The following is a 23,200-nucleotide window of genomic DNA, read 5'->3' as shown; positions in this document are numbered from 1 at the left end:
CTAAAGTTCTACTTAGTTTGTTTTGCAAACGACTAAAGAAGAAGAAGAGAAAGAAGAAAAGTGAGAAAAGGCACAACAGCTGGGGAAGGATTTAGGAACTAACTTTTACACAAACCTGGAAGGAAAATCTGAAGTAAGTTAAAGTACATTCTTGTTCTCCAACATAACAGTGATTTCACTCACTCTGACCAATGCAAAAATTGCTATTTGACCAGTCAAGAATAATGACCTACCTAGTTATGGACAGTTGTGGACTGGACAGTAAGTAGCATATATTTACTTAACAGCACTTAAAAGACGACTTCACCACTTTTCAACATATCTTCATATAATAGGTCCTCACTAATGCTCATGATAAAATGGTACAATTTTTTTCTAATCAGTCTGTGTCTCAGAGGAGGGCTGTAGACAGTTCAGAAACCCGTCTACCAGTGACATCCTCGATGGGGAATCCAAGCTAATAGAAACTGCAGGCTTTGTATTCCTGGAAAGTTGCAATGCAATAATAGATCCCATTGTTCTCGCCTTAATAAAAATCTGAATAAAAAATTGTAATGTTTTTGGAAAAATAAATCCTGCCTGACTGTCCACAGCCCTCCTATGAGACAGAGACCAAGTAGAAAAAAATTGTATAATTTTATCATGAGCATTAGTGAGGACATATTATATGAAGATAGGTTGAAAAGTGGTGAAGTCGTCCTTTAAGTAAATTGTTTGAGCGTCTGTACTTCCACTCCACTACATTTCAAAGAGAAATATTGTGTTCTTTTTAGAAATGGAAAAACTACATGATGAATTAACCACTTAACCCCTATTGAAAACATTGTGAACATAGCAGATCTACAAACTCTGCCACACGTAATTTCGAAATGTAGGAACATTTCTAAATTTCAATACAAAAGATACTTTTGAATACTAACGTATTTTTGCAAAGCAAATACTCCAGTACTTTAACTCAAGTACAAATTTGACTGTGCAACTTTCACTTGTAGTTGACCAGGAGTATGTACTTTGACCAAGGGGCCAGCTTCTGAGTTGTAAATTGAGGCTGTATAGGAAGTGACAGTTCATATGAATGATTTTATTACCTTAATAAACATTGTCATAAATACTATATGCTTCCAGTCGCTAGTTTAGAGTCTTCTTTCAATCACCATGATATGCGTTTTGGTAAATTATGGTCCCATTTATTTTAAAATTGATGATAAAGTAGGGTATGCTGTATGAGGGGCGTGGCTACCGTGTGATGATTTGATTGACAAGCTACACAACCAATAGCATTCATTCTGCACCCCCGTTCTGGTCCCAACCAATAGCATTCATTTCCGTGTACATTTTTCGGACTGGATATGGAAAGATGGCGGATTGGAATAGATGAAAAATAGGCTTAATTTACAGGCTGTTGAGTCTATGAGCGTAAATTTGTCCATACTTTTGACTGTCTATGACTTTGACTCATGCTGGCGTTGAGTAGCTACTTTGTCCACCACTGGTTATTATTGATTGAAAAATAACCCACCGCGGAGGTTGCGGGTTCGAATCCACCGTGGTGCATCCGGCTTTGTCGGGCGTCTATGCGAGCACAATTGGCCCGTGCTCGCGAGGGAAGCCAGGCGGGCCGGGGAGGGTGATACTGGTCATTGCACGTACTCCTACAGTTTGGGGTGGCACCTGTCAGCGGGGAGTGTTGGGAGGGAAGAGTAGGACGAAGGCTCTACACCCTTCCGGTGGGGGCTCCTCACTGGCAGGTGAGTCAGTAGGATACAACAGTAGTGACAACACAGCAATGTGTGAGGGGAGGAATCAATTGGCATAACGACTAAATTGGGGAGAAAAAGGGTGTTTAAAATGATTGTTTACTCTAAAATGTAAAATAAATAAAAATAATAATATCCCACTGCTCCTGCATTTCTGCTCAAAAACTAGAAGACAATGAATTATGTGTATTCCATCTAGATGGACATCCAGCTTCCTCCCCACATTGGAGACGAGCTGTCAGTGGTTGACATGCACACAGGTGGGGAGCCCTTGCGCATCATCCTCAGTGGGTACCCAGAGGTGAAAGGTGACACCGTGCTGTCTAAACGCACCTACGTCCGAGATCACCTGGACCATCTGCGGAAGGTGCTGATGTTCGAGCCGCGGGGACACTACGACATGTACGGCGCCCTGCTGGTGGCCAGCGAGCTCCCTGAGGCCGACCTGGGGGTGCTCTTCATGCACAATGAAGGCTACAGCACCATGTGTGGGCACGCGGTCATCGCACTGGGTCGATTCGCCCTGGACTATAAAGTCATCAAACAACAGCCACAGTCACCAGAGACTCAAGTGAATATTCACTGTCCCTGTGGGCTGGTCAAGGCCTTTGTGGAGTACTCTGATGGGAAATCAGGAGGGGTGAGGTTTCACAGTGTGCCAGCGTTTGCATTTGCTACAGGTAGGGGACAATGGGGACATTCTTCTTACACAGTAAAAAGCTCACCAAAAAAAACTCTGTTAACTCTGAGAGTGAAAAATAATAAAGTCTGCACACTGGTAGTTGCAAAAAGCTCCAGAATGTATTGCTCGTCAACGTTTCGGCCTGTTCAGGCCTTCATCAGCCAACAGGCCGAAACGTTGACGAGCAATACATTCTGTAGCTTTTTGCAACTACCAGTGTGCAGACTTTATTATTTTTCATTATACTTTGTTTGTCTAAGCACCTGGACCAACGGATGTGCGTGCACTACCTTTTTCAACTCTGAGAGTGCACACATGTAACCAACCAAATGGTCTCGGCCCATTTGGTTAAATTTATGCACAAATGTATAAATTAACACTTTTATATACATTTTGCTGTATGTTTTTGTGTGTGAAATATTTGCAAAGCACATCATACAAAACAGTTCTCAGCAGCAATCCAGCAACACAATTCCACTGATGAAAAATGGAAAGCGAAACATTTCAGCTTTACAATAAGTGTCGCTAACATGTCCACACAGCTTACAAATAGTATTTGAAAGGATTATTATCATTAACAATTTGTTTGTTTGACAGATGTGACAGTGACAGTGGAAGGATTTGGTGATGTCGTGGTTGACATAAGCTATGGAGGAGCGTTCTATGCCTTTGTAGATGCCCAGAGGTTTGGCTTGGATGTGTCCGAGTCTAGGACTCAGGATCTTGTGGATGTTGCCACTGCAGTGACCAAAGCTGTGAAATCTAAAGTAAGATTTTTATAGTTATTATTACAGTAGGCTACAGGAGAAAATAATCTCTTAACAGTGTTATTGCATTATATTCCAGTGGTTCTCAAAGTGGGGTCCAGGGAACCTCAGGTTCCTTGAGGGGGTTCCACAAATGGACCCTTACAGGTCTATACATCTGAGAGTATACAAAAATTACTAATGGAACCAAATGGACCTTGTGTGTGGAAAATAGCCAATCTACAAGCCCACAATACGTCGCAATGCGATGCATTGTGAGTGTGTACAGTAGATCTTCTATTTTAACTGTTTTAGCACGACACCGCCAAAGTAAGTATAATATAACACTTAAGTGCTTAATCGATTCATTGGTATATATATTTTTTTAATAGTAAACACTTCTTTATTATTCGATTAATTGAAAAAGTGATCGGCAGAATAATCGTTAAGAAAAAAATCGATAGTGGCAGGCAGCCCTACTTTGCATACAATGAAAGGAAGTTTGGGAAGGTTCACACTGTAATCCTAACATATTGTGCAGTGAGAGACGCCACCTGCTGGATTTTAATGAGAGCCACTATTGTTAGCAATAAGTGGTATTGTTGCACAGCTAACACCACTTTTGATCCACCATGTTTATTTTACTATCCATCTAACAAGCATGCTATTCGCATTCGCAGGGAGAGAGAGGACTTGACAGCTCTGGTCTAGTAAGCCAGACTGTTGGGCCCTGTTTTGATGATCATCTTTCAATAAAACTTCAACAATCCTTCATCCCTTGTGCAATATAATTTTTCTCATTATAGATTGTAGCTATTTCAGCTACGTTTGTGTGACACTGTAGAATGACAAAGTAGGGCATTCATTTACTAAAACATATAAAAAAAAGCTTAGCACTCATAAAATAAGAACAGGAAAACAAATCATCCACAGATCTGTCAGTGTAACAACAAAACATTTCCCCACGGGAACATTGGCACACAAAATAGCTATGCTAACTACCAGAGGGAAGAACAAACTGTTGTTCTGTTTAGTGATGGATAGAGATGAAGATAATACAAAGTAGAAACATATTGTTATTTCCAACTGCAAAATGCCTATTCAAAGATTAATCCAGAACAAGACAATTCAACAGGCATGAGTCCAGTTCAGTCTGGTTCAAACTGTCTCACAACCCGATATACACCTGGTACTATCTCCAGACCTCTCCAGACCTCAAAATCACATATCTCACACCCCCACCCTACTCAACAGCGACAATATGGAAAAACACTATGGGATGGTTAATCAGTCATCCATGCAATTCACAAAGTAGCAAAAGAAGGAATCCAACCTGCATTGCAGTGCTATCTGGATTATATACAAAGGAAGTCAATGAAAAGTGTGTTATCTTGATGGCACAGACATGATAAAGGTCTTGTTGTACACAGGGGGCACAATCATCACAAATGACTTTAGTTTCTGAGTATGACAGTCTACCCTGATTGTCTATAGGTGAAACTGCACCACCCAACCAGTGATGACCTGGCCTTTCTCTATGGTACCATCCTCACAGACGGCAAAGATGTTTATTCCACTGATCCCACTGCCAATATGTGTGTGTTTGCAGAGGCACAGGTATGGTACTTTAAGATTCAAGATTTGTATTTGTTACATACCATATACAGGTACAGTATGCAAGAGTAAACTTCTTTTGGTTTGTCGACATTGTAGCAGCAACAATAGCAAAAAGTGTGTGTGTGTGTGTGTGTGTGTGTGTGTGTGTGTGTGTGTGTGTGTGTGTGTGTGTGTGTGTGTGTGTGTGTGTGTGTGTGTGTGTGTGTGTGTGTGTGTGTGTGTGTGTAGCAGACAACAGGCAGTGTTTACTGTGCATAAGCCTGGTTGTCTAGTGGAAAATATCATATAACACAGAAAAATTGCATGCTATGAAATAGACCTCAAACAATTGTAACCTTCCTGAATTACAAGTCCATCACCTTCAATACAACAATAGTCAGTGGCTTTCAGTATGCCCGTCTATTCACAGTATGAGTAATGATTCACATGACGTCTGCTGAATTTAAATAAATTCAATTTTCTTTTCTGACTGACTTACTGTATTGAGTTTAATAAAGTTTAGTCAGTTACAAATTGTGACCCCGGCTCTGTCCAAGATTGCAGCTGTCTGGTCCTTAAAGTGGTTTTGAGACCAGAATGTCAGAGACTTCTTGGATGACCAGACGTTTTTGACACAAGGAGCTTTTTCTTTGATTTTATAACTACATGAACACTAGCGTCCCTTTTCTGGGCATGTCATAATAAGCGTATATTCAGCAGAAAACAGAAGATCTACGAGCTTATGAGCTTGTAGATCAACTGTTTTAGTTGATCTAAAACCCATTTTCAACCAATCTTCATATAATTGGTCCTCACTAATGCTCCTGATAAAATGACAATTTCTTTCTACTGTCTGTGTCTCATAGGAGCGCTGTGAACACTTCAGAAACCCACCTATCAGGGACATGGTTAGGCAGGATTCTTTTTAACAAGATTTAAAAATGTATATTTATATTTTATTAACCTGAGAACAATGACTTCCATTATAGCATGCTAACTTTCCAGCAATAGAAAGCGTGCAGTTTCTATTAGCTTGGATTCCCCATTGATGATGTCACTGGTAGGCGGGTTTCTGAACTGTCCACAGTCCTCATCTGAGACACAGATAGAGTAGACAAAAAATTTACCATATTATCATGAGCATTAGTGAAAATGGGTGAAGTCGTCCTTTAAGTGAAGAATTAAAAATAAATACAGAACAACAAGGGGTTCACGGGTGTTCAAACTTAAAATAGCAATATAACTCTGTGTGGAGTTTGCATGTTCTCCCCGTGTCTCCTAGGGTTGTTAATACCCTCACAAAAACATGTAGTAATCCTGGTCACTATACCGCCTCCCTCATGACAGCCGGGGCGCCTGATGGAGGGGAAGGGAACTGGTTGGAATAACGTGTTCCTTCCACGCGCTACGTCCTACCGGGGAACTCCACCCTGTCAGGTGACAAGAAGGCCAGTTGGCTCTCATGCACTGAAGGAGGCATGAGCTTGGCCCAGGGCTCCCTAGGCTGTGGGGGGAGTGTAGTGCCCAGGATCGCTTAGAAGATTGGCACCGGGTGAAAAAAGGGTTACAAAATTGCGGGACAAAAACTAAAAATGTAAAATAAAAAAAATAGCAATATAACCTTTATTTAACCGGACAAAGGTTCTTTTGCAAGTATGCACTGGCCAAAAGGCAGGAATGTTACACAGGTTCACATGCATAAAAATAGCATGTTGATTCAATGGAAAGTTTGAACAGAAAAAAGATACAATGTAGCATTTAGAACAACACTCTCCCTGCCGCAGGTGGACAGAAGCCCTACAGGTTCTGGCGTTACGGCTCGTGTGGCTCTTCAGTACCACAAAGGCCTCATCCAGCTCAACCAGACTCGGACCTTTCAGAGTGGGGCTACGGGATCCCAGTTCACAGGAAAAGCTGTCCAGGTACCACGGTGACTCACAATAGAAGTCTAAGTGCACAATTAGTACAGTTCACAAAAAGGTGAATGAGGTTGGATGAGTTATCAGAACTGGGCCACTGATAAGACAGCTCGAGGTGAAAGGACTCTGGGTTGACTGTCATGGTCAGAGTCATTGGCCAAAGGTCTGTATCAGTTTGAGGTAGCTTAGCTATGCGAGGCTTCTTGTAATTGGGGTCAGTCAGAGTGCACAGTGAGTGTGTTGCACAGTGCACGGTTTGAGCACATGAACAGCTCTCAAGGCTGGGAACTTCTGGAAGCAGGAACTAACTTTGTGGACTCTTTGAATGTTTGTACATACCTTTTAGATTTAAATCAATTTTGTATAATACGTATGGTATTACCAAGAAATGGACACTGACAAACAAGTGAAGGTGCCCTCAACCCTCTAAAATCATCTTTTTGCGTAGCTTTGTATGTGATATTTATTTTGTATTTGGGGAATTTTAAGTACTATAATCTATGTTCGATGTCTCAATATTAACTTATGTAATATATAACATATCGTCACTGTCAGTGGAAACCTTGTATGTCCAATGCTGTTACTTTTCAGGAAATGGTTCCAATGTATCCAATATAGTTATTATTTAGTTCTTGTAAATACTCTTCATTGGTTAAGTAAAACCTACAGACAGACTTAGGCACTTTCAACCTGGCATCCCTGTTTTGGGCATGTCATTATAGGTGAAAATGTGTAAACATCTACAAGCTAACATCATGACACTTTGAGAGCTTGTAGATTGACAATGTTTGCACGCCACTTTCATACAACTTAGTTTAAAATAGGGCATTAGTTAATGCCCAACAGCGACGATGTTAACTCAGCTCAACCTTTTCTGGATCATGGCCCACTTGACAATCTCGAAAGCGTTCACAGCCCACTCATCTGACCACTTACCTGGCTGCCGTGTTAAGTGGTCAGATGGGTGGGCCGCGTGCGCTTTCAGAGCATGTTTATTTTAATGGTCAATAATCCTTGACTGTGTTCGGCTTGGATCAAACTAATTTGGTATACTTTAAGATCTTATTTATTGGTATCATTATGAAAACATTAAGGTTTTAAAGAAGAGTTAAGAGTTTCTATATTAATGCTATATTATCAATAAAATCTTATTTTTGCCAATTATTTGGGGGCCCACCTGCAGTATCCTCCCAGGCCACAGGTTGAGATCCACTGTGTTAACCGATACACTATTGTCTTTTGTGCAGGAGACCATGTGTGGAGACCATAAGGCTGTGGTGGTGGAGGTTGCTGGCAGGGCATTCTACACTGGCGTGTCTCGTTTTGTACAAGAGTGTGATGACCAGCTTACACATGGTTTTCTAGTGAAATGAGCATCGATGACATCTAGTATTTCTATAAATCTATCGCCAACAATAGTTTTCGTTTGACCCTGAATACACAATGCACCATGTAACATTTTGGACCGAATAGTATTCAGCACAAAACTCAATTCTTCCCTGGGTAGTCAGGCAATATACAGCGTAGTTATTTTGATTATGAACACATGAATTACATGTGTACAGTTTTTCCACAAAATTCATCTTTATCCAGTTAAATTGTTATAAACTTGAACTTGATTACTGATTACTACCTTGAATTCAGCCCGCTTTTCCCGGTTGGCTTTCCAGTCTGTTGTCGGTGCCTGTTGTTTTTAGGGCATGACCTCCCATTCCAGCCCCACCAGAGGAAGATGTTGCTGTAAATCAAACCACAAAACTCCCAAATTGTACCAAATAAAAGCATTGGGTTATGAGCTTGACACTGGGTTCCATCTTTAGGTGTATTATCAGGATATTAAATAATTAATTCATAACTGGATGTGAGATACAATGGTGATAATCAAGACCAAACCAGTTATTCTGAAATCTAATTTGCAACTATCTGCATATGTGACAATGCTGTGAATGCTTTATTCCATATAAACTTGTGATAAGAGACCTGGATAATCTTTGAGACTTATCTCTAAAGCACTTTGGCCTAAGGGAAGTAAGTCAAAGAACAGGGTGAACATGGACTGCGTGATTTTCTTCTGACATCCTGATTTTTTCCGGTCTGCTCAGCGTCAACACTTTCAAGTGGTAATCCATGATGACATGTTGAAGAATTCTTCACTGAAAAAAACAACAACAACACCTATGATAAATGGATGTTGAGTATCTTGTACAGTGACAGTTACTGACCACTAGAAGGAGCTAAGAGACAGGTTCCCAACATACCCCCACCTTTGACCTGGTGTCCCTATGTTGGACAATAGTTTTCAAAAAGTTTTAGAAAATGACCAATCTACAAACTCACAATGCATTGCGATGCGACGTGTTGCGAGCTTGTGCTAGCAATGATGATTTGAACATAAATCTTCTCAAGGTCAAACAAATTAGTAAGCAGGGAAAACCAAATGTCTCAACGTGTAAAGCATAATCTGTCATCTAGAGTACCTACACACTGAAGAAGGCTGTGTGTGCTGAGAACATCTGTGTACATCTAACCTGAGAAAAATGTTTTTGTTACAGTAAATCCTGATCATGTCACAAAACATTGACAACACAAAACATTGATTATATGCAACTGGTTTCTTGGTGCATTTCTATAATAAAAAACTGCAAACAAAGTAACATTTCTCCCATTTATTAACCGCAGATCATCGTACAATGGAAGGCAATTTTTAAATTATAAAAGCCCAATGAAGGCAACACCCATTTTGGGCAGAGGGTGAGGGGATTAAAAGAGGAGGATAATTCAGATGTTCCTCTTACTGTTTATATTCCAGATCTGTGAAGGTTTCATACTTTATTGTCCCGTGTAAATCCAGTTGATTTGAAGGTACTGTAACATATTTGAACTACCCAGTAAAAATGTAAAAGGAGGGCAGTGCTGTGATGGGGGAAGAGTGAGTGTATTGCATTGACTGGGTATGGTTTTACTGTCATTTAGCATAGTACTTATAAATGCTTGTGTACACGTGTAACAAGCAGTCAACCTTATATAATATTTATACATGTATAATCTATGACATGAGTGTCCACACTTGTTGAGAAATTGCAGATGAGGCCCAGGCCTCAGGAGTAGCCTCTCAACAATAATATCAACAGAGTTAAGGCCAGCTCTTAACAGAAAACATCCGTAAAACATACAGCTATCAATACATAAATGTTGCATGTCAATAATGTTGAATAGAAAAGAAGGCCTCCCGCCAACATTCTTCACTTGTACTTAAAACCACTTTCATCCAACAACGCATTGTTTCAGTCCCTGTATGGTTTTAATTGCAAGAGAAAAACAGTGTGAAGGGAGTATCTCACAAGTCTTTCTCCAACAGACGTCACTAGGACAACTCAGGTGCATCAGTGCACCCTGACACTCGTTGAAATCGTTCCATACAAAATGGCCCCTTGGTTTTTATGGAATCATCTTCTTGTCTGGTCCAAAATTCGATCAAAGTTTAAGCCTTGAGTAAGTCTATTAGCTGCACAGTTCATTGTGCATGGTTACTTACATATAAAAAAACAGCATGGAATGGATTCTACCAAATAGTTGTGATGATTTTGGATACGTTCTCCAGCTTTCACTCATGAGGCATGAAGGCTGGAGCTTGTCCAGAGGGAAACATTTCTGCTCTTGCACGTGACTCCATGACCTGGTTGATTTCACACTCACCCAGTGAGAAATGTCCTATTTGGTCATGCTTGACGTCTTTTGGCTTCTGCTCCTTTTAACATACAGTACAAAAGTCAGAGGGTGAAGAGTCAAAAACATGTTTTCAATGGTTCTGCAAAATAACGGGTCAAGGCCATGGTTTATTCAAGCTGAGCTGGGTGGTGTTGTTTGGCCAAGAATGTTGCAGAATGAAGATGTCAGTCTGACACAAAGTGAAAGGACAAGCCAATCAAGTGGCCACAGCCAGCATGGGTACATTGAGGGGACCAGATAGTGGGGTCAATCCCATTTAGAAGTTAAGCTTGGTGATCGGTCGTTCTCTGCCAGATTCCGTGGTCTGGTTGTTGATCCGCTTGCGGTTGCGTTTCATCTTGGACAGGTCTTTGTCAAAGACCTCCCCCGATCGCAGAGCTGACACCAAGTCGTCAAACTCGCCACCATCTTCCTCGCCGTTTTCCTTGGCTTTACGTGCCTTTCGCTCTTTTTCCCTCTGTTCCTTCATCTGTGCAATAGCGTAAATCAAAGAGAAAAAAGATCAATTACTTTATATTGACACACTGAGCAAATGCACACTTGCTTGTTTATGTTATTCATGGGGGAACATCAACAGCAATGAAGCAAGCTGATGTTTTTTTTTTTTCTGAATACATTAAAATGTTGTCCAATCTGTATGGTAGAGTATGTTAATACAAAATAACTTTTGGGGGTGGTTGTATTTTGTCTCTCTGCTCTTCTATTGAGACATTTAGATCGTGTCAAAGGTCATGTCTCACCTAACTGTGGACACAGAATCTGACACGAATTTGGAACTGATGGTCAAGATTGAATTAATCCCCAGAGCAAGCAGGCCGGCTCTATTAGCTCAATAGTAAAAATGTCAGCACTTGAGCAGGAAGCACTTGAGCAGGAAGAATCCGGGGTAGAAGAGAAAAGTTACATAGTGCTGATTTAAATAATAGCGATATGGTATACGTTTTTGATACCAATAATAACTCCAATTCATACTTTCTCATCGTTTGCCAAAAATAACAATACTTATTTTTGAGCGACACCACTGTGCGACAAAGCATAAATTAGCCTTTACCCTTCTGTTTTGCAGCATGTGGAAATGCTGAATGCATACCTGAGCTTCCATTTTGGCCCTGCGTTCCTCCTCTTCCTTGCGTTTCCGCATGTTCTCATTCTCCTGCTGTGCTTCAGAGAACGACTGCAGGAACTGGTCAAAGATGCCAAAGAACTCATCTGGCTGCATCTTACTGGCATCTTCACCGAAGTGCTTTACTGCCTTCAGGAACTGGGGGGCCACAGAAAGGGTGACGGGTTTACAACAGCGCAGGGCAGAACGATGTTTTACCCACCTTGTGACTTTTTACAGGGCACTCATTATGTCTTTGAAATCAGAGGAGGGTTACTACTAGAAGTCCAGGCTTTGAAGACCTTGTTAACCCAGATGTGACCGGCTGCCGACTACAGCGGGGACCAGGCTGGAGCCAGAGCCAAAATTAAGGCCAAATGTGTTTGTCGGTTATGGAACGAAGCAAGTTTAACCCATTAAGACCCGAGGCCGATTCTACAAATGTCTTCTAAACCTTCTATCAGTCTTCTAAATCTTCTAAACAGTTATATGAAAAAACTTATGTTGCTATATCAGTGGTGCTCAAAATTTTCATGTCAAGGACCCCCAAAATGATATGCATTTGGCCGCCGACCCCATCTCAAAGTATTTTGTTCCAGGGACCCCCAGAAGCAAAGATTTGAGTTAAAAATGTTCGCTTTAAAAAAATATATGTATTCAAAGATTTGCACGCATTTTCAAGATTTTTCAAATAGCAGATCTACAAGCTGATAGTGTGGCACGAAGTGACGCGCTATGAGCTTGTATATCTACTATTTTTGAATAGCCAACCAATGTGCTATATAGCTAAAATCTAAAATGACACAGATGCTTTCCCGGTTTTAATGGATTAAAAAAGAGGAAGACCAGATGTGAGATCATGCTGAGAACATCTACCTTCAAAAGATGTGTATGTCAATGCCAACTCTGTAAGCAATCATGTTAGTGATTCATGCTTTTGTGCACATGCACGTGTTAAGTGAATGTGATGATGTTTTGCGACGTCTCCCACAGCAGTCGAAGGCAATTTGACTTCCCAATGACATGAAATATAGTCTTGTCCTCTAATGCAAATACTCCTGTGATCTTGACATCCTGCACTCTATAATATAGAGTTAACCCATTGACACCTGAAGCCGATTCTACATGTCTCCTAAATCTCAACAGTATTCTGAAAAACGTTGTTTCTATATCAGTGGTGCTCAATCTTTTTCATGTCACGATTTTTCAAAAATAGCAGATCTACAAGCTCGTAGCGCGGCACTCGGTGCCGCACTATGAGCTTGTATATCTGCTATTTTTGAATAGCCCAAAGTGTAAAATAATGCTTTTTAGCTCACATCTAAAAATGACACAGTTCCAGGTCTCAATGGGTTAATATAGAGAGATATATGCAGTCATGCACACACATGCATGCTCACACACACACACACACACACACACACACACATGTAAAGAGGACTTTATAGAGGCATGCAGTGCACACAGTAAACATTCTAAGAATTTTAACTGTGCAGGCCGCAGGCCCCACAAAAGATGCTTGGTCAGTGAACGTGTGATATAAACAAACATGCTCAAGATGAAAGTGCTACTTGCCTTTTAGCAGGAACCAACAGGGACACACACATGCATACAACTAACTTTAATTCTGCCCCAGTATTTCCTTTGCATTTTAAAATTGAGCCAGTAGGAAGACTGGGAAGGATAAAGACTGGGGTAAAGCACAAGGGCTTTATACTGTATACATTAGTTAACCACCAGAGCCCCCCAGGCCCCAGGGGTCTACTAGGCCCTTCCTTTTTTCCCTCTACATCAAAACTCTCTCGTTGTGAGATCTACAAGCTCGCAACGCGTCACATCGCAATGCGAGCTTGTAAATAATCTATTTTCGCCGAATGTTTGCACCCAGAACGGGAACGCTAGGGTTTAACTGGTTAAATAGCAGATCTGCAATTTTCTGTGCGCAGCACTCACATGCAACTAAGTATAAATCCGACCATAGATGATCTGCTGGTATAGCAGGGGTGCACATGCATACATCTGGGCAAGCATTAAACACCTTAAAAGCTAGAAACTATGTCCTCTTGAAATAGTGATACCAGAACACGCATACTTTGAGTTGAGTATTGAGTTGACACATGCAGTATCTAACCCAATGCCAAACATAACTGCTTTAATTACAACTCCCCCTGCTCCTGACTCCACCCTTGAGCTACAGATAGACTGCATCAACTCAGTTGAACAACAAAAGACAACTGTTACAGAGGTGCAGGACGGCTGTTAGCCTTGCTGTTGTGCAATTTTGCTCGGTCTTCATCGAGGTCCCATCATCACATGTGTAGAACAGACCGTAGGCTGAGCCTAATTTATACCACGGTTTGTGTCGTTGGAAGAAAACAACTGATTTTCAACAAAAGGAACAACACATTGCGTAGTTTAGTTGAAAATCTGTTATTCTTTGCATGTGACACCGTTGTTCAACGATGCATACACAGATTGATGGTTTGAACCGTCTGGAAGAAAACAAGCCAGCCTGTTGCACTGACTCACCAGTTCTTTGGCCTCGGTGAGTGAGTCTTCCACATCAGAGAAGCCGAAGCTAGCCACTGTGATGAACTGGCTCACCACAGACACAAATTTGTCACCCGCCTCCTGCGGTCGCTTCTTCTGGTATTCCAGCTCCTAAGGGCAAAGAGAGCGGAACTGCGTTACACGCCACACGACTTCACAAACAATATGCATTCAATCTAATGAGTACAAATACAACATTCACAATAGGCCTTATTGTGACTCACGCTCTCAACGCTTTTCAAGCCGCTACGCAAATTATTGATGTCCTTCTCCAGTTCTGTCATGCTGTAGCAAAAAGAAAAAAGAAAATCAATGTATGAATATAGGATAGAAAGGATATTCTTTTTGGGGCCAGTATGATCTCTAAAGCTCAACCTACTTGACTTTGGCTGCTTCTGGAACATTCTGCAGGTCCTCCTGGAACATCAGGACTTTGGGGTACTTCTTCTCTAGGATGGTGATCAGGTAGTGCAAGAGAGTGATGTTCCTGCAAGCACACACATGGTTGGTCATACAAACCTTTTTTGGGCCTCTCTTCAAGGCCAACAATACATGTTCTAACAAAACGGATGACAGCGTGTGCTTTCATCATCAACATCCCAATACCTGTCCTCCTTTTATCATTAAAACCTGAACAGTAGCAATCTGGAGTTCTTGCGTTCTTACTTGTCGATGCTAGATTTGGTATCAGCGATCTTGTTGAGTGAGGACACCTTGAAGCCGTATGCGTTGCCCCTCTGACCCTTGTTCATGTAGTTTCCGAAGGCCAGCACCACTTCCAACAGCTGCTTCAGGTTCCTGCTCTGTAAGATCTCTTTGGAGGCCTTGGTCAGAGCTGAGAAATGGGGATATGGTGAACAGAAGGCAAATGAAGGACCCTGGAGGACTCACTGTGACTAACCCCCTCGAGTATGACGTAAAAGCAAAATGGCCACCGTCTGAATTTGGTCATTGAACTTTAGGTCGGAAACATACTGTATAATTGCCAACACTTGTTTGGTCTTGCTATCGTCTACATTTAAGTCTCTAATAAAAACATCAACTCTACTGTTCAAAATCCTGACATGGCTGTGCAGTGACTAATGGAATATAATTGTTCCATTATTCCTCTTTCTTGAGGTTAAATTTCCATCTGGAATGTTGATGTAATTGTGTGCTTTATGTACAGTTGTGGGAGTGGCAACTTTCACTCTGGCTTCTGCTAATAAGCCCCCCACACATACACCACGCACACGCACACACACACACACACACACACACACACACACACACACACACACACTGTGGCAACTGCCAAGCTGAACTGTTAGATCTTTCAAAATGTCAATCGGGGCAGAAAGCAGCTAGAACTGAAGGCCACGTCATTCTTGAAAAATCCACTTTCGTAACTGGTTTCTAACCTCAACACAATACATGGTCATATTCACTGCTCTACAAGTGCATAAAACACTGGATGTGAGATATGAGTTACAGATTAAGCTTCCAAAACTATAAACATTTTTGCTCACCTTCAACTTTGGGTTTGACCTCAGCTACCCTCTCTGCAAACTTCTTTTTGAAGTAGAGTGACTGCAGTCTCTGCTGGTAGTGGTTAATTCTGGATGAGGAATAGAGAGCGCGTGTTAGAGGAGAGAGCGAAAAACAAAAGTATTAAATTAAAAACAGGATGGACGTCCATGAGTTTAGAAACAAATCAAAAACAGTCACAAAAGTTGTGAAAAGTTAAAACGTACAAAACAGACAAATCATGTCAACAATAATATTAACAAATTGGCTTATTCCATGTGCACAAAGAAAGTTATAATAATTGCTATCAATCTTTAGTGTTTTTACAGTGTGGCTCCTACGAGGCGAGCCATCTACAAAGACGGTCTGTCTGTGTCTGTGTCTGTGTGTGTGTGTGTGTGTGTGTGTGTGTGTGTGTGTGTGTGTGTGTGTGTGTGTGTGTGTGTGTGTGTGTGTGTGTGTGTGTGTCCGCGGCTAATCTCCAAAACCACGGGACCGGTCAGCGCCAAATTTCTTGTGCATGCTGTCAGAAGGCCAAGAAAGTAAATCAAAGAATATTCTTCACATTTTGTGAATTCGTAATCTCAGATCCACTGTCCCTCCCTAATTGGGCAAGACGTCATCAATATGATGTCAACAACAAGACATCAGAGATCCACTGGGAAGCCCGACCATTATTAGCCTCTTTTGTTATTTTCAGAAACCATATCAATGCCCAAACAGCACAATGTTCCTGTTGAGTAGGATCCCATATGGTGATCTGATTTAATCTAGGATGACGTAAAGAAAACAATGACCATTGTTACATAGCAACGCTGAGCTACATTGTCTTTCGCCGGCGCCAACTTGAAAGCCGTTATGTGTCATGGGGTTAGAACTACACGGTCTAATGTTTAACCAGTACAGTGTAGTTAAGGTCACTTTTGTTAGACGATATGGGAGGCAATGAGATGATTTACATACTGACACGAGATCCCAACAGCGTCAATTGAATTTGCATCGTTATTGCCCTATGGTACCTGCTCATTTCATAGAGGAAGCGGTCAGCTTTTGCCATTCGGTCCAGTTCATGTTTGTGCTCTTCCAAGAGATCCACATCACTCTTCTCTGGGATAAATTTGAGCATCTGTAAGAATAGGGTAGATGCAATTATTTAAATAAGCAGTCATTCCAGTGTGCTAGTAATAAGTCAAGATCTGGCATGAGGTCATTGTGGTGGCTCAAGTCTACGAATACATTTCTTTTCACATAATTACAGTTCAAGGGATTTATAACTCAGCTTATTATGTACAGTGTCATTTCACTGTTCCTGTCTCTGTCAACTGTAATCAGTGAGCACAAACTTTAAAATGCTTGTTTTGGTACAACCGTTTCTACTTATTGTAGTAGGATGGACAAGAATATTAAAATGACAATAAAACCGTGTGTGATTATTCTTTCATCTACCCACCGGGTCTATGCTGGGTGATTATGAGCGCCAGCAAACTCAACAACGTACCTGCTCCAGCATATCTTTGGGTAGGTCTTCCTGTTCATCCATTGTGAGAATGGCTTTCTTCATCTCCTCATTGGAAAGCTTCAGTCTGTGTTACACACCGGAAAAGGAAAAGTCCGGGATGAACACCATCAATAAATCATGCTATGACAGCATATGCAACCACTTGGATTTGAACCCAGGTCTCCCACATGGGAAACCAATGATGTACTGCTCATGCAAAGGGGAATCCCCCCCCTTGATCAAGTTATTATGCTTCTGGGCTACAGGCACGGTTACTCCACTATATTCTCCCCCTTTGCCCACTCCACCGGGAAACCCGATCCGAGATGTGTCCCCAAAGTAACCACCTGGATTCCAACCGGGTCTCCTGTATGGGAAACCAAAATCTATTGCTTATACAAAGGGGAATCTCCCTCGGGCCAAGGGAGACTTCTCTGCTACACATGGACGGAATGTTCAGGACTGCTCTGTTATCAAACTGTGTAACAGCTGTTATATAAATGAACTAAAAACAGCATCATTACGTTGCCATTGTTTTTCTTTTTACAATGTTATGACACAAAAACATACCGTGAGAGGAGGATGTTGCAGTTTTGTGCTCGACGGCCATCAATGACAGAGAGCTCCTTGACTTTTTTCGAGGTCAGAGAGTCATCATCTGCCTCTTTCTGTTTGAATGAATCAGTAAGATCTATTCAGTGGGTTACATTGTGTGTGCATGCAAACACAAAAATACATCAAAAAGCCATGGCACTCTTAGACCACAATAAAATAAGTTATGAACACATTAAACAATTAAACCCTCTACACTTAGTAAACTAATACTTAGTTGACTGGGGTCGGCTCTATATTTAATCTGCTTTTTTTCTGTAAACCAAATCTCTTCACCAAAAATAGACAATCTACAAGCGACACGTGAGCTTGTAGACATGCTTTTTTCCCTTTTTTTTTATGTTCCCCCCAGACGTGGGAAGCTTGGGTTTAAAGAGTCTCAAAAAACAGCAGCCACTTACAGGTCAACACTATTATTCAAAGTAAAATAAATCTATTTACAAGACCGGTAACTGATAGGACATTTTTGTCGGCTTAACCACATTAACCCTGGCGTCCCAATGTTTGGCATATCATTATAGGCAAATTTCTTCAAAGATGCTCAAGTTTTGTTGTTGAGGTTAAACATTTTCCCAAATAACAAAAATAGCAGAACTATAAGCTCACAACGCATTGCAGCACGGCACGTTGTGGGCTTGTAAATAAGCTATTTCCACTATTGTGTATAGGGCTTTTAACATTCAAATAAATTAATTATGAGCACATCAAAGACACCAGATTGTGCCCCATGTAGAATTATTGCAGTGGATGTGCACTCACCTGTTTGTTGTTATTGACCATAAAGAAGTCCTAGAATGCAGGCAAGAAGCAAGGAAGATGTTGGCACTCATTAGATTAAGTAAAGCAGTTATGTGAATGCAGCCCATAAATCAAATGGCAAAAAAACAAGCACAAACGGTAACAGTGGAACAAATAATGAAATGAGGAGTAGTAAGACATGGATCATTCGGTGTGCTAATGTTTCACATGCTTTGCACAGAACTAAGAAGATACATTCTGAAAAAGTTGCTTTTAGTTTCAGGTTTATAATTTCTCAATTTAGGTGTCAAAGTCATCATGCCAGTATTGAGTTTTCAGAATTAACTGCAGAGTCAATAGTCTTTTCCAAATGCTGAGTGTTTGAAACCAAAGACGCAAACAATTAGGAATCTTTTCACCACTTTTCACACCTCATACAGGGTGTTGCATGTGGCTCTGGTTGCGTTTAAGTAGTGACAACTACATTCCAGAAAGAGATGCAACCAAGACAGCTTAGTAAGCCAAGAATTACTCAATGTCTGTCTGTATTGCAGGTCCTACATTGGCCTGATGACATTTGGCCCTTCTTTTATATCTTCAGTGTGACAAGCCAAAGTCATTCTCTTCTCGTCAACTGATTTTAGTAATACGTACGGCTGTAACTGTGCATCACTCATTCAGCTCACACATGCAGTTTCTATTGCATTACAGTGGAATCAACTAACTACAAGCTGTGCTACAATCAGAAAATCAAGAATGGCATTTCTTTCACAGGTGAGATGGAAATGAAGATGGTAAAACGCATGAAAGGTTAATTCTAAAATAAAAATCAAACTTCAATGGTTGCACTTAGAGCAATTTTTTTTTGTTTCGTCAAATTATTTGACAGTCCCTTAGTCCTTGATGTTCCCTGCGAGCTAATTAAAGCCAAGATCCAATGTTTTTATGTCCATTGTCTAGCTCTCCCGACAAGTAATTATGACGATGTCCGAACTACAATAAAGACGGTGCTGCAACTAGTGTTCAATTGTCTGCTTCAAATAACTTTTGTACCAGTAGGGGCCCTACCCGACATTTCTCAGTGGAAGAGTAGGGATACCACATCCATCCACAGCAGATGTGGTCATTATATTGTATTTAAATACAGATTGGTTAAAATAACGTTTTAGTCATTACATTGAGTACCGGATTGTAGCTTTAATACATGATAAAAAAATCAACGATCTTCAGCCGAAAACAGCTTTTCAGTTGATTTTATATGAAAATAACATTAAGTATGCAGTATCATAACTACATCTTTGGTGTTTACAACACACCAAACCGTTTGAAAATCGGATGAAAATTGAGCACGCTATGGTTATTTCAATAGTACATGCACCATAGACACAATGTTATGAATGACTGTCACAAGATGGCCGCGGTTGAGCGACGCTTGCAAAGCCCCCTTGAGCCATCTAGCCTTTCTTATATATATCTATGGATACTACACCCTGCCCCTCCCATACCACACCCTAAAACGCTGAACCTGACCCTCCCCTCCGAACACTAGAGGGAGACAGAGGATATAATGATGGAGAAACTGCGTTTTCTTCACAGGCAGGTGAATGCCAGCACCAACCCCAGTACCTGCTGTCTTTGGTAGGCTGAGAAGGTCTTCTCGATGTCCTCCAGATCCAGGATTTTGAAAACCTTGCCGTCGTCCACATCCATCCAGACCGTGCCCTCCAGTTTATTCTATGAGAATCATAAGAGTTATTATTACAGATGTAGCAACAATATCCAGAAGGAAATAGAAAAGATGACCACATACAATATTTTCCATAAAATTTTATACTCTTGGTACAGCATGGTTGCCTAGTTTGTTAGCTCCTCAACGGTTTGACATTTCTGCACGTACAGTAGCTAGGGCTGTCACGATCACAAATTTAAGTTGACGATTAATTGCCACTCAAATAATTGCGATTAACGATTGAATTGTGTGTTTGGCATTGAACATTGGAACATGTGAATAAAAACTAATTAAAAACAAATTTCTATTTGCCTTTTAGGCTTCGGAATAACAAATTGCACACCTGGGGCAGATATGACAAATAACTGAAATAAACAAAGAAATGACTGACGTATTTAATTATTTTCAACATAGTTGAAATAGCTGATCTACAAGCTTACCACGCGTCACGAAGTTGCGCTCACGCGCTGTGAGCTTGTAGATCTGCTATTTCTACTATTTTTGGAAAACGTCTGAAAATGTATGAACATTTTTCAACATGGATACGATTATGACGATTATGCAAAATAATTGCGAATAGGCGAATATGTAATAATTGTGACCTAACAGTAGCCGTGCACACTAAATGCTCACCTCTGCCAGTTTGGCCCAGTTGAAGGACTTGAGCGCGTTGGATGGCTGGGGTATGTTCTTCTTGACCATGGACGGACCCATGGGTGCCCCGGGCGGCGGAGGGATCCCTCCCATCGGAGGCCGCCCGGGGGGAGGTGGCGGGCCACCGGGGGGTGGGGGCGGCGGCGGAGGAGGCGGCATGCCCCCAGGAGGTGGAGGGGGACGAGGCAGCATGCCTGCAAGCGATGGTGGAGGAGGTGGGAGAGGTCCACCTGGGGGTCCGGGTGGGAGTGGGGGACCACCGGGGACCATGGTAGCCTGTCTCTGGAGGGAGAGAAATAACATCTACAATGAGGGAACTGCCTCAATAGGTTGGACTGACTCCCTGTTATGCCCCTTAGTGAGATAATTATACTTTAGATCTGGCATATCTGTCAAAAGAGCATCTAGACCCATTTAGCTGCCATGGATCATTACCACTGGTCAATATCTTGATTTTTTCCACAGTATAACTTAAAGGAATAATTCACCCGTAAATGCTTTTTTTCCTTTCAATTACCAACCCTGTGAAGCCTTGAAATCATGGAGAATTTGTGTTTGCGTCACATTCCTTCACGGTGAATTAAGAATCAAAGAATGAGGAAAATACTTGATGAATTGAAGAAAATAGGGGTCCAGGATGAACTAAGGCTGTGTTTAACCCGTGTTTAACCCCACAAACACTTTTTTTCCCTTTCAATTACCAACCCTGTGAAGCCTTGAAATCATGGAGAATTTGTGTTTGCGTCACATTCCTTCACGGTGAATTAAGAATCAAAGAATGAGGAAAATACTTGATGAATTGAAGAAAATAGGGGTCCAGGATGAACTAAGGCTGTGTTTAACCCGTGTTTAACCCCACAAACACGCCCAGGAGCATTCCTCGTTTATCCATGTTTATCACTGAGGGGTTTTAAATCAGGGGTCAGGGATCCAGTTCTTATCACACAAAGATTGTGTTGAAGACCCCTCTTTTAAATACTAAAGTTTCAGAAAAATGTGTGTGTTTTGGAAGTAATGAGGACACTGACTGGATATAAGACACTTGGATTATACTCTGAGAGCTGTGTTGGAGTTTATAAACAAAACATTTTTTTTTTTATAGTTTTGCTCTTAGTAAGAAGGAATGTGACACAAACAAAAATTCTCCTTGAATTTATGGCTTCACATGGTGAGTGATGGGGGGGGTCAACTTTGTCATTTTTTGGGCAATTTTATATTTCATGAAAAAAAATATTATAATTTCTGAATAAATGAAGTTATAACATGGTAAGGACAACATACAGTGCTGAGTTCATGCAGCCGAACGGTGAGTTCAGCTACTTGCTGTTTGACATTTTTATGTTCCGTGCTCTCCCTTTCCAGCTTCTCTTTCATCTTGTTGAGGGTCTGCATCATGTCCTCTTTCTCTTGGGTCTTGGCGTCACACTCACGCTCCTTCTTGTCAAACTTCTGCTGCAGCTCATGGTGCTCTATCAAGGGAACAAGACACATTCATCATCAGTCAGATTAGATCTAATTTGGATGGGAAACACTTCTCCTCTATCAGGCTGCTTCAATTTATAATCATACGTACCTTTTCTCATTTTCTCAGCCTGTTCTTTCCATTGCTTGACCTCGTTTTCATTGACCAGCCTGTCAAAACACACGTGACTAGTGACTACCGATGTTACAGCGACAGCAACAGTTGCTAACTAAAATGTGGAGATTGTCTCCTGGTATAATTGGCCGTTAAAGAGGTTTTAATCTTATGACTCTGAAGGAAACGGTATATGTTAATCAATTTAATAATAAAAATTCCAGAGCTTATTGAGATTACCCACTTAGTCACGCGACCCTTTCAACGTCTGAAAACAACACTTTTACTCAGTTTAAATTATGTCATTTTTGACACTCGGTACTTAACGAAAGGGTTGTGTGATGGAGTATAAATTAGCCTTCACTCTTTCATCATGTGTGTGTGAAGTGGACTCACATCCGGACAACGTTCTTCACGTTAAAGTTCTCCAGTGGCGCGACGTCGGGGTCGTGACCTTTGTCAGTCTGCAGAACCATCTGTTGGACGATTCTGTCCAGCAGCAGCCAGTACTGTACAGTGTTCCCACTTCTCTTATCTGAGGGGAAGAAAGAGCGTGTGTGAGAGGAAGAGTGTAAGAAACACACACAAGCACACACACACATGCGCACACACACACGGACACGGACACACACTTACGCGGCATGAGAAGACAGTGGTGCAGGACAGACATAAAGTGCGGGTATGCATCAGTGTGGTTCATCTTCTTGCGGATGAGATCAAAAACTTGGGTAGCACTTTTAGTGTCTATATGCACCTGGAAGAGACAAAACAATTCCTCCTGTCAATACAAGGCACCAATATTTGCA

At 41.3% G+C, this 23,200-nt stretch overlaps 2 protein-coding genes across 5 annotated transcripts in view; one reads left to right on the top strand and one right to left on the bottom strand.

Annotated features, from left to right (window-relative positions):
* The first annotated feature begins 53 nt into the window (after window positions 1-53).
* l3hypdh (trans-L-3-hydroxyproline dehydratase) lies at window positions 54-9,306 on the top strand. Its single transcript, XM_084082804.1, has 6 exons — window positions 54-133; window positions 1,957-2,437; window positions 3,037-3,206; window positions 4,680-4,802; window positions 6,566-6,703; window positions 7,948-9,306. Exons 2-6 carry the CDS (start codon window positions 1,957-1,959, stop codon window positions 8,071-8,073), a joined length of 1,038 nt encoding a protein of 345 aa, XP_083938930.1. The 5' UTR covers window positions 54-133; the 3' UTR covers window positions 8,074-9,306.
* A 45-nt stretch (window positions 9,307-9,351) lies between these two features.
* Window positions 9,352-23,200, bottom strand: part of daam1b (dishevelled associated activator of morphogenesis 1b) — a 55,342-nt gene continuing 41,493 nt past the window's right edge. For 3 of the 4 annotated variants that reach the window (XM_084083066.1, XM_084083067.1, XM_084083068.1), the window contains exons 10-26: window positions 23,031-23,148; window positions 22,791-22,929; window positions 22,392-22,450; window positions 22,100-22,287; window positions 20,798-21,100; window positions 20,062-20,169; window positions 18,457-18,486; window positions 17,656-17,753; window positions 17,086-17,170; window positions 16,607-16,713; window positions 15,590-15,678; window positions 14,748-14,916; window positions 14,461-14,568; window positions 14,306-14,366; window positions 14,061-14,192; window positions 11,520-11,690; window positions 9,352-10,898 (exon numbers count right to left, since the gene is read on the bottom strand). In XM_084083066.1, coding sequence (XP_083939192.1) covers window positions 10,686-10,898; window positions 11,520-11,690; window positions 14,061-14,192; window positions 14,306-14,366; window positions 14,461-14,568; window positions 14,748-14,916; window positions 15,590-15,678; window positions 16,607-16,713; window positions 17,086-17,170; window positions 17,656-17,753; window positions 18,457-18,486; window positions 20,062-20,169; window positions 20,798-21,100; window positions 22,100-22,287; window positions 22,392-22,450; window positions 22,791-22,929; window positions 23,031-23,148 — 2,178 coding nt within the window. In that variant the 3' untranslated portion in view covers window positions 9,352-10,685. The remainder of the gene's footprint in view (window positions 10,899-11,519; window positions 11,691-14,060; window positions 14,193-14,305; window positions 14,367-14,460; window positions 14,569-14,747; window positions 14,917-15,589; window positions 15,679-16,606; window positions 16,714-17,085; window positions 17,171-17,655; window positions 17,754-18,456; window positions 18,487-20,061; window positions 20,170-20,797; window positions 21,101-22,099; window positions 22,288-22,391; window positions 22,451-22,790; window positions 22,930-23,030; window positions 23,149-23,200) is intronic. The other variant, XM_084083069.1, reaches the window with a different exon arrangement.

The sequence above is a fragment of the Gymnoscopelus microlampas genome (assembly GCF_963454915.1).
Source record: "Gymnoscopelus microlampas genome assembly, chromosome: 16".
In the NCBI taxonomy this organism is placed as follows: Eukaryota; Metazoa; Chordata; class Actinopteri; order Myctophiformes; family Myctophidae; genus Gymnoscopelus; species Gymnoscopelus microlampas.
Note: the sequence above shows the minus strand (reverse complement) of the source record. Positions and strands in the feature narration are given on the sequence as shown.